Raw genomic sequence first — 18,500 nt, forward strand, 5'->3', positions numbered from 1 at the left:
TTTCATGCTCCCCAACCCAAGCTGGCAAGATCCAAAACACATTTTATTTGCAAAACTCACCTAAGAAATAATACTGGGGTGGCAAGGGCTGAGGGCTGAGGTGGAACATTAACAAAGAAAGCTTAGTCAGTCTGCCCAGCATGGGAGCAGGGGCAGTGTGGATAGGGAGTTCGGTGTCTGCCTCACCCTACCCCTAATACTGATCAGAGTTTGGTCCCAGCTGGGCCAGGGCAAGAAGGGAGAACGACGCCAGGCCAACGTCTTCAATCCCGGCAGCTACGAACCCTTCACCTTGGTGAGCAACCTGTGGTGGGAATGGGGAGGAAAGAGAAACACAGAAAGCTGGGGTGGGCTAGCAGTCGGGTTTCCTAGGCAAGCGAGGGTGGTGGCAGTAAGGCTGGTAGTCCTGGGGTTAGTAACAGTGCTTATGCAGAGAAGGCCCACTGGGTCAGAAAGCTACACATGGACTAAATAAATACAACATCTTTATTTGGCATTGGGTATCCTGACATTTGTTCATTACAGTTCCTTAGAAAACAAACCAAAAAATCAGACAAATTAATAAAATAAAGATCCAGTGGCCCTATTTACATATAGCAAAGACAGCCCAGGCATCTCCCATGAGCACGCGTGTGCGTGCACACATGTACACACACACACACACACACACACACACACACACACACACACACACATCCCCTGGGATACAGTTAAGGGGTTAATAAGCTTTGGGGAGTGCAGGGAGCAGGTTTCACGGCTCATCAAATCTGAGACACCCCACCTTGAAGTAAGGGTACCTCATAATACAGCCAACGGGGTAGCAAAAGTGAGATTGGCAGCTTTAATTTTCTTCTCAGAAAATAACCCTGCATCTGGCAACCGTCAGTGTCTTAAGTTCAATGAGATTTAGCCACTTCAAGGACCTCCCTTCCCCACTTCCCACACTCTGGATCATTAATGATCTGATTATACCACAAATCCCCAAATGACTAAAAAACAAATGGCCCCTACTGCACCCTCCCCCAGATGCAAACTCTCAGCTCGTGCCTCTTTCTTGCCCTGGGTGTTTGCAGCAGATCCATCTTTAAGGGTCTCAGTGCCAGGGAAGCTGCCCCAAGGCCACAAAAGAGACCAAGCCAACATGACCCAGGGTGATGGTAAGGGAGGAGAGAAGGCCTCAAAGGATGGGAAACAGAACCCCACAGGTAGGCATTAGTCATTACTAAAGAGCTTTTGTCCAGTCTGTCTTTACAAAATTGGAGGGATGACTGGAAGGGACTGTCCCAGGCATGAGAGACAAGACACCTCCAGCTAACAGGGGTGGGTAGACAAGACAAAAATGCCTTGAATGACCATTTTCCCAACCCTATGCCTAAAGAGGTTAGACTGGGGCAGAGGAAGCAGCTCTAAGAACCCTCTTATGGGGGATGTCAGTCTACCAGGAGGGATTCATGTTGACACCCAGCCCTAGCCCCGCACCCCCCCAGAAGTCTCAGTGTCCTGGGAGAAAAGACCATCTTCCAACCCCAGAGGAGCCAGGCCCTGGTGATGACTTGGGTCCTACAGATGCCTGACATCCTTCACCCCGTCCCCCCTCCCTGTCCCCCCCCCACCCCCCCGCCACCAGCCCTCACTTCACCAGCACTGACTTTGGCAGAAAGGGCTCCGTGATGAGGTCTCCTCGGTGGGAGGACAGCTGCGGTGGTGGTGGCTGCCCTGGAGGCTGCTGGTGAATGCAGGGCCCAGAGGCAGAGGCAGAAGTAGAAGCTATGGCTTTGACTGCACCTCGGGGAAGGCTGTAGAGGTAGACTGCACCAATGACGAGGCCAGCGCCAAGGGCAAACAATGGGTCCAAGTGGAAGCCAAAGAGGCGGATGGAGGCAACAGTGGACAGCACAATGGACAGGGAGGTGGCAAAGCCCTTGAGGATGTTGTCAGCGTACTTGACAACAACAGCCACCAGCAACCCACCAAAGGCTTGGTTAAGTACCACGCCCCAGACGGCAGGCGTGTACCCAAAGAAGAAGCCACGGCGGGCCACAGCAGTACCCTCAGCCCACCAGAGCCCTACTAGGCCCAATGCTGTGCCAAAGAGGCCCAGTTGCAGGTTGCGAAGCCATACGGACCCTGAGCTGCCTTTGAGGATCTTCTCAAAGTAGACACCTGCAAAGCCAGAGGAGAGGCAGGAGGCCACAACAGCTGCTAGGCCAGCCCCTGGGTTCTGATCCAGTGGCCGTGGGCCACCCCCACCTGCTTGCTGTGCCTGGACAATGGCAACACCAGTGAAGAGGAGCAGCAGGGAGGCCCACTGTAGCCGGGAGAGGCTGCGATTGAGCATGAGCACGGAGAACAGTGCTGTGGTCAGGATCTTCAGTTGGTACGTCACCTGTGAGTGACATGTGGAAGATATTGAGGGCTCATCCTGAGTCCCAGTAGGTGTGTGTAGGGGAACAGCACCCACTGTGGCATAATGGAGGGACACTGGATGTCAATGGGTGAAAATAAAAATAGCAAAAAGAGCCAGTCACTAGCCATTGGTTGAGTTGTGGTTCAAGGGTCCAAGGACCCTCCCAGAGAGTACACAGAAGGGTGGTGGTGCCAGGAAGTCCCAAGCTACACCCAAGTTCACATCCCAATCCCATTTTCTGGCTGTGTGATCAGGGACAAAGCATTTGCCCTGTCTGAGCCCTGGCAATCTCATCTGTAAAATAAGGCTGAAGTATATAAACCATCTTATAGCAGGTAGGTTTTGTGATGAGGGAAATCTGGATACAAATGAGTCAACCACAACAACAATAAAACCAGCAAATATTTACATAGTGCATTGTAGGTGCTGGTGTGAATCTAAACACTATGTAAATAAGTTCACTTAATCCTCATGAAACCACCATAGGAAGGTGGGCATCATTGTAACCTCCAATTCAAAGATACATAAACTAAGAAACTCAGGCATAAAGACATTAGGTGACTTGCCCCAAAATCACACAGCTGTAAAGTAGCAGAATTGAGATTTGAACCCAGGCAATTCAGCCCTAGAATCCTGGCTCTCTATTTAACAAGGTTGCCCATGAATATCTAACCTAGGATTCTTTCCAGGTATTTCTTTCAATCATCCCAGCATCCCCATGAGCATCCCCTATTCCCAGTTCTCACAGATGAGGACACTGTGATTGAGGGAGTTCCAGATGACAGGGATTCCCAAATGACACAGCCCCTGCTTTCTGCAGCTCATTCCTCACCCTACCCTCTATCCCCCAACCCAGCCAGTTCCCTTGGGGCCATACTGGGCTCAGGGCTCACCTGGAAAGTGGCAGCTGGTAAATTGGAGATGGCAACATACTGAAGGTTATTTTGCAAGGTGTAGATGAGAGAGGGCACTGCAAGCTTTAGTGTGTCCACATACTGCACCAAGACAGCCTCGTGGAGGAAAAGAACCAGGTGCTTCACGTTACCTATGTAGGAGAAGGAGAGTCCCTTTTAACAAAGACTATCAAAGATAGGGATCCCCTAAAGTTTGAGACCAGGCCTGGCTCCTGCCCTCCCCCACCTACCCAATACCCTAGGGGTTAGAATGAGGTCTGGGGCTCAAGTTTTTTTTTTTTTTCAGTGCTAGAGATTGAATCCAGGACCTTGTGCATGTTAAGTATGTATTCTACCACTGAGCTACATCTCCAGCATTTGTGCTCAGTTTCTCCCTATGGTACAAATATATCTCTAGGAAGCCTTTCTGATACTAAGTTTATTCACTGCAAAAGGAGTTGGGGGTAGTTCAGTAGCAAGGCACCTGTCTAGCAGGGAGAGTCCCAAGTTTCTATACCCAGCACTGCCAAAAAAGAAAAAGAAAATAAAATGTCCCCAGAAGAATCATTCAAACAGGGTGTGCTGTCACATGCTTCTATTCCCAGCTACTTAAAAGGCTTTGGCAGGAGGATCCCAAGTTCAAGGATAGCCTTGACAACTTGGCAATACCCTGTCTCAAAATAAAATAGAAAAAAGGGCTGAGGATGTAGGTAGGGTGCTTGCCTAGCATGTATAAGACTCTGGGTCCAATCCCCAGCACCACACACACACAAATTATCCATCACACTGTGTCTGATAATCATAGAGCACACTTCATTCACCTGAGAGCCCACCACCCTGGCATAGAACCCCATTCAGAGTAAGCACTTAATACATGATTGTACAATGAAAAAATCATCACTATCCAGGAACTTATGAAGTAGAAGTAGAGTTTGGGTGGAAAGTCATATTCCAAACAGGGGAAGTTTCAGACTAGTTGTTTTATTTTTTGGTACTAGAGATGGAACCTAGGATCTCATGCATGTTACTACTGAGATAAACTCCATCTCAAGGCTAGATTTTTAGACTTATACTATTTTAGCTCCTTAGTGGCCCATAAGCCACGTGTGAGCAGGAGCCAGCCCTAGACACACCAATCAGTTTCCCCCGACCCATGGATTAATGCAGTCTTGATTATTAAGCAGAAGTCTAGCCAGAACCTGTTCCAGTGACCAACTGAGAATCATCAACATAGCCTTTGCAAAGCTCACCTCAATTTTTTTTTCTTTCTTTCCTTTTTCTTTTGGTGCTGGAGATTAAACCCAAGGCCTCACACGTGCTAGAGAAGTATTTGACCACTGATCTATACACCAGTCCCGCTTTTTTGTGTACTGGGGAAAACCCTCTAAGCTACATCCCCAGCCCCTTTTTTAAACTTTTTGGTACTGGGGATTGAACCCAGGGGCACTTAACCAGTCCTTTTTATTTTTTGAGACACGGTCTCACTAGGCTACTTGGGGCCTTGCTAAATTGTCGAGGCTGGCCTCAAAATTAAAACCTCCTGCCTAAGCCTCCTGAGTTGCTGGGATTATAGATGGACACTATCATGATGGTGCCAGTCCCTTAAAAAAACTTTGAGAGAGGGTATTGTTAAATTGTCAAGGTTGGTCTCCAACTTGCTATCCTCCTGCCTCAGCTTCCCAAGTCACTGGATTACAGGTGTGCATCACTGTACCCAGCCCCTAGATCTTTCTTTTTTGCTTTATTTTTAGACAGAGTCTCACTAAGTTGTTCAGGCTGGCCTAGGATTTGTGATTCTTCTGCCCAAATCTCCCAAGCAGCTGGGATTCCAGGCATACAATCCCCAGTACTCCAAATAAATAAGGTAACAAGATTGTATGCCATAAATAAGCATAAATGTGCATATTCATATTACTGTGGTGAATTGTGAATATCACACCAAATGGGAAAATAAAAAACAGTCTACCAAGAGGTCCACATTAGGTCAGGCTACTTTTTCCTTTTCTTTTTGCAGTGCTGGAATGGAACCCAAGCCTCACCTACTCAGGAGGCTGAGGCAAGAGGATGGCTTGAATCTACAAGTTTGAGTAGATCAGGCTTTGAAACATATCATGGAGACTCTGTTTCAAATAAAAGAAAAACAAATTAAAATTGTGGATAAGAGCTAAAAGCCTGGCTGGGGACGCTGGGGATATAGCTCAGTTGGTAGAGTGCTTGCCTCTAATGCACAAGGCCCTGGGTTCCATCCCCAGCACCACAAAAAAAAAAAGCCTGGCTGGGCATAGTAGTCATGCATGCCTGTAATCCCAGCCACTCAAGAGGCTGAAGCAGGAAGATCCAAAGTTTGAGTTGCCTGGGCAACTTATCAGGACCCTGCTTCAACATAATTTTTTTTAAAAGGGCTGGGAGAAACATACCCCTACCCCTGGTTTAAATGCCCAGCACTGGGGGAAAAAAGCTGAAGGCCTATGATGCAGTCTTTAGCTATCTCTCACTTCCCATCTCAAATGTTGTCCTGTGAGGACAAGCTTTTGAACTAACATTCACCTGCCTCAGTTTCCCAAGCTGCTGGGATTACAGACATGTACCACTATGCCTGGCATTTTAAAAACTTTTATGACACTTAAGAAATCATCATAAATTTGAATTCAGATTGAATATTTGAATATTAATTTCTGATTTTTTTTTGGTACAAGGAATTGAACCCAAGGGTGCTTAACCACTGAACCACATCACTAGCCCTTTTTATTTTAAGACAGGTTCTCACTAAGTTGGTTAGGGCCTCGCTAAATTGCTGAGACTGGTTTTGAACTTACAATCCTCCTACCTCAGCCTCCCAAGTTGCTGGAATTATGGGTATGTGTCACTGACTCTGAATTCCTGAACTCAAAAAATAATTCACAGTCACCTGACTCTGAATTCCTGAACTCAAAAAATACTCCTGCCTAAACTTTCTGAGTAGCTGGTACTATAGGTGTGTGCCACCACACCTCACTGGTATTATCCTTAAAAAAATATTTATCAAATAACTTATCCAAAACAATAAGGGGGACTTAGAACATAGCTCAGTAGTACAGCACTTGCCTAGAATGTGAAAAGCCCAGGGTTCAATCCAGAGAACCGCAAAAACAACAACAGCATAAAGATAATAAGGACAAATTAAAATAAATAAAAAAATAAATTAAAGAAGGATTTACTTTGAAATAATATGAGGAGAACTACATAGACAGACATATTGGCTAGCACTGACTGGATAACCATTGATGCTGTTTCAGAGCAAAGTGGCCATGAGTTGATAACTGTAAATCTGGGGGATGGATACATGGATATTTTACTATTTTATCACTCTTTAATTTTGTCTAAGTTTGGAATTCTCCATTATACAAAGCTAAAGGTAAATCAATCAATCACTATGTGAGTTCCCTGCTACCTCATGGGTGTACGATCTCATTTCTACATCCCCAATTTATTTGGGGTATAAAAGTGTAGATGCTGTGGAAAGCAAAGAAGCTTAGGTGCACTTACATAATCCCCAGGAAGGTTCACAGACATGGGGATACTCACACAGCAAACCCTCCATGTGAACACATACAGGTATGTGGGGAGTCCTTCCCAACAACCCCTCCCTGGCTCATACCCCTCTTCTGTGCGAAGAGCAGCAGGAGGCAGGTGAGACCTTTGAGCACTTCGGCCATGACCACGGCAGTTGTGGCAAAGAAGCGATCCCCAGGCAGCGTGCGGGCGTAGCGGATGCTGAGGATGAGGGAGGCATTCTGGACCACCAGCACAGCTAGGGATATGTACTTGAGGCGTCGGTGAGCTGTGGGGAATGGAAGGGGCGGGGGATAGGAGGGGGTCAGAAGCTGCTGGGGCATAGCCAAACCACCACCCAACCCCTCTCCCTTTTCAACCAGGATTATCTGAGCCACTGCAACTTCCTCCATCTGCCTGTCCACCCTGACCCAATAAGGGATTGACCCCTACCTGCTTCCATTCCTTCAACCACAGGCAGGAGAGCTAAAAACGGACAAGTAGGTCCATTCTGTCCAGCTCATATCTTGAATCCTTGCTGAGATGTCAGGAAATGGCTAGGGCAGGCCCTAGACATCCACCCCATCTCCCCTCCCTATCTCTATAACAGAATACTAACAACTACATTCTCAACATTTATTGATATTCCTCACTGGGTGCCTATCGCCAGGTAAAGGAATCTTACAGATTTCCTCAATAGACTCTTACATCACCCTGATTCTTAAGAAACTATGAAGATTCCTATTTTATGGATGAACAAATTGGAAATTTATATGAAATGATGGTCTTGTTTAATGAGGGTCATGTAAAGAAAAATACCCCAAATACAGGGAATGAGACTATTGTTTAAGGTATGTCTACCCCCCAAGAAATGGTATTTCTCTCATCTCCCCCATTGTCCCAAGGACTGAACCTCATATAATGAACAGTAACCCCACTAAGAATGGTCTGGTTCCCTCAACCATATAAGGAAATACTTCCCTATATTACACATGTTCTGTCCTCCTAACGTTGCACGCCCTCCTTCTCCAGCCAAAGAATAATTCCTTGTTCTACCCACACTCACAATGAACTCACTCTGCTATAAGGAAGGACCTGGCACTCTCAATGTTCTTTCTGTGACCTATAAGGAAGGACCCTCCCACTTCAACATACAATAAATTCCACCTCCATTAGGAAGGGATCGCCACAGAAAGGTCTTTTTACATATAATGAAGGACAAACATCGTCCTCAAAATGGACCCTATAGTCATAAGGAAGGGCCTGCCCCACCCAAGCTGACAATTTATAAGGTCCCTTTATAAGGAAGGAACAACCACCCTCAGAACAGTTTCTTCCTTCTACAAGGAAGAACTCCCACACCATCAGAATGGTCTCTCCCTTCCATAGGAAAAGACCTACTGCACTCAGAATGAAAGGTCTCCATGGTCTTATCCTCTCCAAAAGGAAATTTCTTCCATATTCAGAGTGGTCTTCACCCTCCAAATGCGGAAGGACTCTCCCCACAACCAGCCTCACAATGGTATCTTCCTCGCCCCAACACACTCGCAATGCTCGGTTCCGTACTCCCTTCCCTTTTACACGCGCGCGCACGCACACACACACACACACACACACACACTCCCGCTGCAAAAGTGATGCTCCCTATCACTTCAGTGAGGAATCTTTCCGACCCTTAGCGATCCCGACCTCTGCCCCGCCGCCGACTGCTCGGCCACTGTGCGTCTCACCCGCACTCGTGGTCCCAGGCTCCAAAGTCCCCGCGGAGACCACCCCTGGCCCGGCCGCCGCGGTGGAACCACCAACCCCAACCGCTGCCATGTTGGCATCTGCCCGGCCCGTCCCCTCGGCAACAGCAGGCCACTTCCGTGTCAATCACTTCCGCTTCCGGGCCTCTGAAGCGAGGGCGGAGCCGAGTGCCTGCCTGGCCAAAGGGGTGGTTTTTCTCCGCCCTTCGTAAAGGCTGGCTGAAGTACTGACCCGGGAAGTTTCCAAGGTCTTTGAGAAAGGGAGAACCAGGACATGGGCGACTCTAAACCCGTCGTTACAAATCCGCGCTGGCCCACGCCTCTTACTAGATCCGCCCCAGTGTTCCCTCAATCAGACCCTAAAGCCGCTTTCTATACTACCCGCCCATCCTTTCTCTTCATCTCATTGGTTCAACCACATCTCGACCTCGGCTCTTTATTGGGACATTCTTCTGATGGTACGGCCCTTTCCGCATCAGAAATTCTTGAGGTCCTTTCTGGTTGGGCCGAAGTTCCTCCCTCCCCCAACCTTCCCACCGAGGCCCCGCCCCCAACTTCTGGGAGGGAGGTTTTGAGGGCGGCGCCCGAGAGCGTCCAGTGGTTCGTATAGGGTTAGCAAGCCAAGACACAGCAGAGTTGATGGAATTAAGGGCCAACATGCCACCTTAGAAAATGAGGGAATTGGTGAGATTCACAGGTTAGTTGCTTTTGATGGGAAGTAGGCCAGGGTACAGCTGAGGTCAAAAGGAAACCAGGATAGAACAAGGAAAGAAATTAAGACCAGTTGAAAATGTCATTATACCCTGGATGTTATTAATATGCCAAGGAGGAAGTAGTTCTTTGGTGATGTGTCCTAAATGTTTACTGCATTTCTAAGAATCCTTTTGTACACACTGGGAAACACAAAAACTGAGAAGGGCTGGAGTTGTGGCTCAATGGTAGAGTACTTGCCTAGCATGTGTGAGGCACTGGGTTCAATCCTCAGCACCACATAAAAACAAACAAACAAAGGTCCATCAACAGCTAATAAAAAATATTTTTAAAATGAGGAGGAAACATTTTTTGTGGACCAGCTGAAATAAACCCATAAAAGGGCTCTATGACACAGAAGACCGAGGTTCACGGAGGTCATCTCATTCTCAGCTTAGCCTACAGTAGATGCACGGCCAGTCAATTCTGATTCTATTACTTTTATTAAATAGTGGGTTTCCACACATGGCTTTTTAAATAATCCAGGCAGGGGAGAAGGGACAGGAGGGCACACTTTGTAGCTCCACTCCCTCCAATACACAAGTATTTACATTGTAGCAATTGGACAATCCTGGCTCAGGCGGAGGCAGCAAGAATCGCAAAAGTTGGAGAGGGGAGTCCCCAGGAGAACAAACAGCAAGACTTATTTCCCCCAGCCCATCCCCCAGAAACCATCCATCCCATCCTAATCTCTGGTGGTGTCCGGTGGTGTCCATCTCCCATTCCTTCCCCAAGCTGTGGAAGTAAGGTTCTTCTCACCAGAATAAGAGCACTTGGGATAACAGAGTAGGGTCCCCTCACCGAAAAAGAAAAAAAAATGAAGGAAAAAAAAGAGCCCTGGGATAACAATAGGGCATTACCTTTCCCAGAATAAGCAATTCTGGGTTAAGGTTGGCAAGCAGCTTGATGAATCTGGGACCCTAGGCTAGGAGAAAGGGAAAGGGTCCTTTTACTAAAATAAGAGCTGCTGGGGTATTTTAAGGAAAGCACCCTTGCCCCAAGTGAGAGCATTTTAACTAAGTTTGTATGGTGGTAATAGGAGGTGCCAGTGTAGGGATTACAACTCGTCAGAACAAAGAGTCCTGGGGCTCAAAGGGGAAATAACTTCAACCAAATAACCATCCTTAGCAAAACAAGATACAAGGAATTCCCTCCTCCGGAATAAGGGACCACAGGCTCTAGGAGGAAGGCTCCTTCACAAAATTGGAATGGGGAGTGGGCAGACTTGGCTTGTCTTCTACGCCCTAATCCCCAATCACAGACCTTAGTAATACTGGATTTTAACAACCTGTAAAACCAGGTCAACAGATGTCCATCTATCCCTGTGGCATAGCCATGGAATTCCAACCAGTGGGAGCCTGGCTAAGCCTAGGGAAGCGCAGACCAGGCCGAGGGGGCAGGGCTTCCTTTGGGGGGGCTGAGGGGTGCTTCCTCTGCTGGTATTTGCATCCAAGGGTCCAGCAGGATCTCCTCCAGTGAGGGTCGGGAAGAGGGTTTTGGGTCCAGGCACCGGCGGATTAGGGCACAGCAGTCTGTGGGCCAAGAGGCACAGGGGAGATTTGCAATTAGTAGGAGTAACAGTACCTTGGAAGGATGAAATCTGCTGGGCTGGGATCTGTGAGGGCCTCACCTGGGGAGACGTGGGCAGGAAAATGGAGCTCAGCCTCCAGAATCTCCTGGTCTCTCTCAAAGGGTATGTCCCCACACACCATGTCATAGAGAAGGATACCCAATGACCAAACAGTAGCTGGGAGGGCATGGTACTGATGTCGAGAGATCCACTCTGGAGGGCTATATACTCTTGTCCCTGCACAAAAAGCAAGAGTCAAGTCATTCTGATGCTGCCCTCTTCTAGCCCAGTATCTCTGTAAATATAACATCATAGTCCCATCTCCAAAAAAAGAGCAGTTAAATAAGAGAGCCCCCTTGACAGAATAAAATCACTTAAAAAGTAACAATAGAGCATGGCATATTAGTATAAGTCTGTAATCCCAGATATTAAGGAGACTGCAGCAGGAGGATAGCAAGGCCAACCTCAACAACTTAGGGAGAAATTGGCTCAATATATAAACAGAAAGGGCTGTGGATGTAGCTCAAGTGTAGAGCACCACTGCAAAAGTAACAGTAGAATCCTCTTACCAAAAATAAAATAACTCATAATAACAATATCCCCTCATTAGATTAAAAGCCCAGGATGATTTTTGGATCAATATAAGATAGACTTTTTATGAGATGGCCAAGGATGAGACTCCTCAGTATTAGAAATCAAGAACCTTATAAAGGTACAATATAGGTCAAGTATTACAAGAAAACCCACCACTGGAGCTCAAGGTGAGAAAGTCAGAAGCACAAAGGTTTACAAAAAAAAAACCATGATTTAGGGAAGCCTTACCATCAAAATCAGTGTAGGGTTCATCATGAAGCAGGGCACCAGAGCCAAAATCAATGAGTTTGGCACAGCCCCGGCGGAGGTCTATCAGGATGTTCTCATCCTTAATGTCACGATGGACAACTCCACGGGTATGGCAGTGTTGGACAGCTGCCACTACCTGGCCAAAAAAGCAGCGACTTCGGCTTTCACCAAGTGGGCCCTTCTCTGTGATGTAGTCAAAGAGATCCTGGGCAGGCAGAGGCCTCTCAAGGACCAGCATGAAGCCCTCTGGTGTCTCAAACCAGTCAAGGAGGCGGATCACACCAGGGTGCCCACTGCCTTCACCCACCTTCCATAGCAGTGCCACTTCCAGGGGGCATGTGACCGAGTCTGACTGGAGGTGAAAAGGAGAGAAAATATGTGTTGAACAGGGAAAAGCAGTTGGTAGAAGGGAATGTAGCAGAAAATAGGCTTTCATAAATATGAAGTATTTTGCCTAAATATCTAAAATTCGAACTGACATATGGGTGTCCAATATTTATTTCAGATAGTTTATGATGATTAACTGCAAAGGACCTGCCAAAGAATAAATACTCAATGTTATTGCGATAACTTAACTGTAACCAAGTACCTACAATTGCTCAATAACCCTCCTAAGCCCTGTCAGGCAGTGACTGTCAGAAAGAGCCTTCCTGCCTGAGGGGGGCCCTCTACCGGCCATGCCAATGACTTGCACAGCTGCAGACGTTTTTCTCACGGAGATGCACATTGCTGCTACTGCGCAGGTGCAAGCTCTCCTTGTGGGTCTCACGGCATGCGCAGGCGCAGTCTCCTAAAAGCCCGCCAGAGGGCGCTTTCGCTTCTACAGCTTGCACAGACCCGCCCTTATGTCCGTTAGAGCGCTAACGGCGGCAGAAGAGAAGCAGCCAGCATCACCATGGCAACCAGTGACCTCTGCCCTTCTTTCCCCTCCAGCATGCCCTGTGGGCAGCCCCCACAGCAGCTTTTAAAAGGGGGATGAGAAAAGAGTTGGAGGGGAGAATCTAGAGCTCTGGGGAAACTGAGGTGAATCAGAACTGTATGTCACTCCAAGGTAGTAAACATGGTCTGGTGGAGCGTTCTCACGGTTACAGGGCCCAGGGACTATACATCCTTTAGAAAAAGTGGGGGGGATTTCATCATTAGTGAAGGAGTCAATAAGAGAAGCACACCAAGGATACTTACCAAGGAAGACCAGCCCAACACACGATTCCGAGGAATCACTTTGATGGCCACCTGGAGAAGTGGGCTGAGGTAAGGGGGCCAGCAGGTGACCCTCAAATCCCTCCCAGTCCAGAGACTTGAAAACCTCCAATAACTCTCCCAGCACCCCAGTATTTCTGGTCCCCGGCCACACCACAGCCCACAATGAGCCAGGACTAATACCCTGCCCCACAAGACTCCCCCCCAAACCAAGTTCACCTCTCCCACCATCCCTAGCCTAGGGATCTCTTCTCAGGCATCGGGACCCCTCAGCTTCCAGGGATTTGGTTGTACATTTTCTTCATATTCTATATTTGTTTTTCCGCATTGAAGATTGAACCTAATCATGCTGGGCAAACACTCTACCAATAAGGTATAGCCCAAGCCCTGAGGTGGAAATTTCGTGATGCCTCAAGCCCTCAAATTTCCTTCCTATCTCCAGGACACCAACTCTGCACCAGGGTTCTGGTCCTCAGGACTTCACGTCTACCTCCAAGATCCCCCAGATCTCGTGTCTAGGCCCCCACCTTCCCGTACATGCACACATTCTCTAGGTCCTGGGGTCTAGTGTCCTCGAGTGCACACTCTCCAGTCAAACTCCTTGGACCTCCTGATTCTCCCCCCCTGAAATCTGGCCCCCCATACCCACCTGGACCGCGACAGACGCGCACGCGCGCTCACACCCCCAGCAACCCGAATCCTGGTCTTCATGACCCTACTAGACACATTGCAGGCTCTCTCTGGGTCATCTAACATCCTATAGTCCCAGGATCCCCGCCCCCGCCAAATACACCTGACCCTCCCAAGACCCTCAAGGTAGATACCTGGAGTCGATCTGTGATGCGGTGTCCCGCGAAGACGGTGCCAAATCCCCCCTTCCCCAGAAGGGGGCCGAGTCGATACTCGGCCTCGAACGCTTCCCGATCCTTGCCTCCTACGCAGGCGGAGGCGAGGGAGTCAGGGTGGCTGCGTGCTAAGCTCACCCGTGATTCCCTCCCCCACGCACTGCCACCCACCATTCCAGCCCACCCCACATGGACGCAGTAGGGGAGGTTGCGCTCACCTGGCGGCTGCGTGGGGGTCACAGGGGGCGCAGGAAGCCCTTGCAGAGGTTTGTTCAACATGGAGGAGGTGCTGCGCAGATTGAGCCCGCTGAATCCGCTAAGCCCGCAGGGCGTAGAAGCCCGGGGCAGCGGGGCCGGAGAGCCAGGGCTGGGGGGCGCCAGGGTGGAAGGCAGGGAAACTGGTGGCCCGGAAGCGTCCGCAGACAGCGCAGCGTTAAGATTCGCCGCGCGCGCCAGCCCCAACGCTACTGAGCTGGGGCACGCGCCTCCCGGGAGAGTCGCCCTGCGCGACAGCTCCGCCCACCTGGCTTTGATCAATCCGGACGCGGCACCTGCTGTATCCTAGCCAATCGGAGCCAACCCTTATTTGCATACCACCCGCAATGTTTCAAGTGCCCCCTTATGCAAATACAAGCCTGGTTCTTCCATGGAGGCGGGGCTTGCATGCAAATGATGGGGGCGCACACGGAGAGGAAACCGGTTCTGGGAATCCCTTTGCAGCAACCGCGTTTGTTTTGGTTGTTGCGCGAGGTTGTTGTTGGTGGGGGTGTGTGTATGTGTGTACACTTAAAAAACTGCGCAGCCTCCTTTCCCAGGAAGCTGCTTTGCCGCCGCCGCAGCGTCGAGATTAGCGCAGAGATAACGCCAGACAGTCTTTTAAGAATCCGAGCCTGGGGCTAACTAGGATCCTGTCTAGAAGAGTGCTTCTCACCCAGGACCATTCCTCCAGGCGACCATTGGCCCTGGCCTCAAAACTGAAATCAGGCCCCTAGAAGAACCTGTCCAGTTTCCAGGGAGGGATAACACTTGACTACTGTTATGGACAGCACACCCCTCAAAGGCCAGAGTTCAGGTGCCCAGACTACAAGGTTTTTGCAGCCTAGAACCTAATCAGACCTGAAACAGCCCTGGGCCCAGTCCGGAAGCCTGCAATCTAGAACAGCAGGGGGTGATTATTGGGGGGGATTGTGCTTCCCAGTGAGAGAGGGAGGGGCTAAAAGACCTGGAAAAATGCTGGTGTAGAGAAGCAGTTAGACAGCTTTTGGCACAAATTTGTGAAAATGGTTAGAGAAGGCCTCACACGCCCCAGGAAGACAGACATGCACTCCAAAGATACAAAGAATCAACATGAGACATCAACACATTCATGTAAATTTGTCATAGGCACACATACAGACATATGTCAAAAAATGATGTCCAGAAATGCGTTACCAAAAGAGGCACTCCAGGAGACCTCCAATGCCATGTAATGACACAAATGTCCTGCCAGACACTGACAAAATTTGCCATATATTAGTACCTGGCACCATCAGATACCAAAGACTTGTACAGTCCCAGAAATGAGGGACTCAGAGTCTGTCACAAGAAGATACACAGATGCTCTAGACACACACATGTTGTTCAAAGGGAGGCATGTGATCTGAGAGCCATATAAGCAGTGTCACAAAAGTGGACATAGACTTGGTCACAGACACACAGCCTTGTCACTGAAACAAATTGTCCAGAAATAGCTACCTAGAATCTGTCACAGGAATATAAACGGACATCCACCCCAGACAGAAAGCACAGATGCACTGTCACAGACCCACGCAGACATGCACTCGTCTCTGATACAGACACAAACTGTCAAGAGTCCTACACAGTCACCATCTGACACACCTGGAAACAAGCCCTCATCACAACACACGACTGGAAATACTGAGATACAAGTGAAGACTTGGGACTCACCACAGTCACACAGACAACACTCAAAAAGCAAACACATCAGGGCTGGGATGTATTTCAGTGGTAAATCGCTTGCTTCACATTTGCAAAACCTTAAGCTCGATCCCCAGTTCAAAAAAAAAGCAAATGCATGTGCGCTCCCTTGTTGATCCAACAATACTAGGTTCTAGGGGTCCACTATAAGCCTACCAGGCTTTGATGGGGATGTGTATCTTAATAAACACAGACAAATCAAGCATCACAGTGCCTGCCCAGGAAGTTTTATTTCTAGTACAGCTATTGGGGATATTTGTAGAGAGAAGTGAGAATGTGAATGGGAGTCATTCAGGGCACCTCAGAAGGTGACCCTTTGTCTTTAAAGACAAGTTGGTACCTGCAGGCAGAAGTCAAGGAAACTGGACAGAGTGGCAAGAAGTAGGCAGAGGTCAAACGGTGCTGGAACTTCCACAATGGGATAATTAATATGCACTAACATTTGTGCTCTCAGAATGTGCCAGGAACTGTGCGCAGTAGTGAATCATGTTGACCATACACATTCTCTGTTGATGCTCACAATCAGCATGAGGTAGTAGATGCTAGTAACCCTTGTAGAGCAGATGGGACAGGTGAAATTCTAGAGAGCCCAAAGCGATACAGCTAGAAAACTGAGGTAGGTTTCCAACCAACCCTCTTAACATACTCATGCTTGACCATTGTATTCCAGACACCCCACACAGCCACTCAGCCAGCTATGCCCTCACCTGCACGGCCAGACACAAACAGGGACCCCATTATTGAGGCACAGCAGAAAAGATACTGTTTCGAGAAAACCTGGGGGACTGGGGTCCAGTCAGCCTTTTCCACCTTGGCTTTACCTCTAGTAGGGGCAGGGACAGAGGTGTCAAGAAGATTGGAGAATAAGAACAAAAATGTATTTAGCTCATTTATCTCCCAACTTCTAAAACCCAGAGGGAAAGGCTTCTCTGGTCACTTCTACCCAAACTCATGTTGTTAATGAAGTGTCAGTTGTGCATTTCCAAAGAATTTCCTCATCAGATTATTACAAGAAAGAGCAAACATTGATGGTGAGAGATGGGGGCAGGGTAGTTGGAATTTGGACAGGAAATTCAATCCCTGGTCTTCAGCTCACAGTCCCCTGCTCCCATCCCCCCAACCCCCCAGGAAATAAGGCAAGCAGGGACTCCATCAGCAGACAAAGAAGGAGTTTTTTTTTTTTTCTTATGGTAACAAGCACAGGAGGAGGCTTGTTTTTAAGATAGGGTCTCCCTAAATTGGCCAGACTGGCCTCAAAGAAACGTCCTGCTTTAGCTTCCAGATAGTTGGGACTAAGGGCCCATACCTGGCCAGAAGGAAATTTAATAAGAAAATCAAATGTGAACCCTGGGCTCTCACACTGACCTTACTGGAGAGCATGGGGACCTCAGAGGCCAACTCAAGCCCTGTGCCATCACCACTTTTCCCCAGAGGCCCCCCCCACCCCCTGCCCCACACAGAACAGAGCCGCTCAGGGAAACTGACATTTGGTTTTATTGTGCCAAGGACATTACAGATGGCAAATCTTGTCAACACCTGCAGGGCACGGGTGCCCCATCTGCTGAGGCTGCTCCCACTCCCTATACTCAAATCCTGGGTGGTGGCCACAGATGCCCCCCACCCCAAGATTCCAAAGAGACTAGTGGTGGTGGTGGTGGAAGCAAAAGGAATGCAGCAAGGTCAGGGTCTCATTGTCCAAAGCCAGTCTGCCACCTGCCACCCCCCACCCCCAACCCCAGCCCTGGCTCACTCTAGATTCTCTGTTGACCTCCATGGAGCTGGAGACCAGAAGATGGTGATAACCCACATCTTTGTGCCCCCTCCATGCCCCATGGCCAGCCTGCCTGCCCCGAAACCAGAGAGATGCGTCCTCACAGAGCCAATGCTGTTGTCTATATATCATTTTTGATTGGTTGATTTTATAAGATAAAAGTACATTTTAACAAAGAAAAATTCGACATGGAAGGCTCAGACATTCTTGGGGTACTGGGAATTTTCCCACTTCTTCCTCCCACCTCCCTGGCATCATTGTTGGGGGAAGGGTAACAAGTTTATCTGATCTCAGAAGGAAAGAAGGGTGGGCAGGCAGGAGAATTCTCTTGAGTGTCTCTCTCTTCTGGGGTTGCCTGGCTGCCAGGTCTGTTCTCTGTGTGCCTCTCGCCTACCTTCGGCACCCTTGCCCAAGTCCCCTGTGGAATGCAGGGATGATGCTGTGCAGGGGGCAACAGGGCACTTCAGCTGGCGGAGACAGGTGGTGATGGTAGCAATGAGAAGGAGCGCAGGGATGGGCCAGCCAGAGGGAAGTAAGGAGTAGGGAAGAGGGGAGAGAGGAAAGAACAGAAGGAGGCAAGAGGAAAGAAAGCCAAAGAAGGTGGGGTGGCACCAGAGGGCAGGAGTAGGGGATTGGGAGATGGTATCCAGTCCCTGGTTCTCCATCAACTCTTGTCTGGGGGTGGGTCTCTGTGCACTTTGTTTTTCTTCATACTGTCTAGGTATTCCTGTTGGGACACTGCCAGCACCGATGCTAGGATCTCATCGTCATCCCAGTCATTCAGACCTGCTGGGCAAGAGGAAAAGGAAAAGAATGATGGGGCACCCCAGCCTGCCTTCCCTCACCCTTTATTGATTCTTGGCTCTAAGAAAGCCCATTCAGGCCCCTGTCACTCCCAGGCCTTGGCTATGATACAGAAGGCTTCCCTAAGCCTGTGAAACTCTGCTAGATCCCTTCTAAGGAAA

General features: G+C 48.8%; 3 protein-coding genes across 9 annotated transcripts in view; all 3 read right to left on the bottom strand.

Moving 5' to 3' along the window:
- Positions 1 to 25: 25 nt before the first annotated feature.
- Positions 26 to 8,944, bottom strand: Slc35a2 (solute carrier family 35 member A2). Of its 3 annotated transcripts, none has more exons than XM_040280484.2 (5): positions 8,812 to 8,944; positions 6,938 to 7,120; positions 3,301 to 3,452; positions 1,650 to 2,386; positions 26 to 304 (listed from the first exon to the last, which is right to left on the bottom strand). In XM_040280484.2, exons 2-5 carry the CDS (start codon positions 6,993 to 6,995, stop codon positions 277 to 279), a joined length of 975 nt encoding a protein of 324 aa, XP_040136418.1. In that variant the 5' UTR covers positions 6,996 to 7,120; positions 8,812 to 8,944; the 3' UTR covers positions 26 to 276. The 3 variants fall into 3 exon arrangements, with proteins under 3 accessions (XP_040136418.1, XP_077890971.1, XP_005338717.1); XM_078034845.1 differs by lacking the exon at positions 8,812 to 8,944 and adding an exon at positions 8,562 to 8,721 and having other exon boundaries at positions 1,650 to 1,796; XM_005338660.4 differs by lacking the exon at positions 8,812 to 8,944 and adding an exon at positions 8,562 to 8,721.
- Positions 8,945 to 9,753: 809 nt separating this feature from the next.
- On the bottom strand, positions 9,754 to 14,203 carry Pim2 (Pim-2 proto-oncogene, serine/threonine kinase). 2 transcript variants are annotated; one of them, XM_005338661.3, is made up of 6 exons: positions 14,006 to 14,203; positions 13,767 to 13,876; positions 12,925 to 12,975; positions 11,722 to 12,094; positions 10,960 to 11,136; positions 9,754 to 10,861 (listed from the first exon to the last, which is right to left on the bottom strand). In XM_005338661.3, the coding sequence occupies exons 1-6, from the start codon at positions 14,064 to 14,066 to the stop codon at positions 10,698 to 10,700; spliced, it is 936 nt and encodes a 311-aa protein (XP_005338718.1). In that variant the 5' UTR covers positions 14,067 to 14,203; the 3' UTR covers positions 9,754 to 10,697. The 2 variants fall into 2 exon arrangements, with proteins under 2 accessions (XP_005338718.1, XP_077890972.1); XM_078034846.1 differs by lacking the exon at positions 12,925 to 12,975.
- A 3,037-nt stretch (positions 14,204 to 17,240) lies between these two features.
- Positions 17,241 to 18,500, bottom strand: part of Otud5 (OTU deubiquitinase 5) — a 29,770-nt gene continuing 28,510 nt past the window's right edge. For 2 of the 4 annotated variants that reach the window (XM_078034843.1, XM_078034842.1), the window contains exon 9: positions 17,241 to 18,324. In XM_078034843.1, the coding sequence (XP_077890969.1) occupies positions 18,200 to 18,324 (125 nt within the window). In that variant the 3' untranslated portion in view covers positions 17,241 to 18,199. The remainder of the gene's footprint in view (positions 18,325 to 18,500) is intronic. The other 2 variants (XM_078034844.1, XM_013364424.3) reach the window with 1 other exon arrangement.

Source organism: Ictidomys tridecemlineatus, chromosome X, assembly GCF_052094955.1.
Source record: "Ictidomys tridecemlineatus isolate mIctTri1 chromosome X, mIctTri1.hap1, whole genome shotgun sequence".
NCBI classification, from domain to species: Eukaryota; Metazoa; Chordata; class Mammalia; order Rodentia; family Sciuridae; genus Ictidomys; species Ictidomys tridecemlineatus.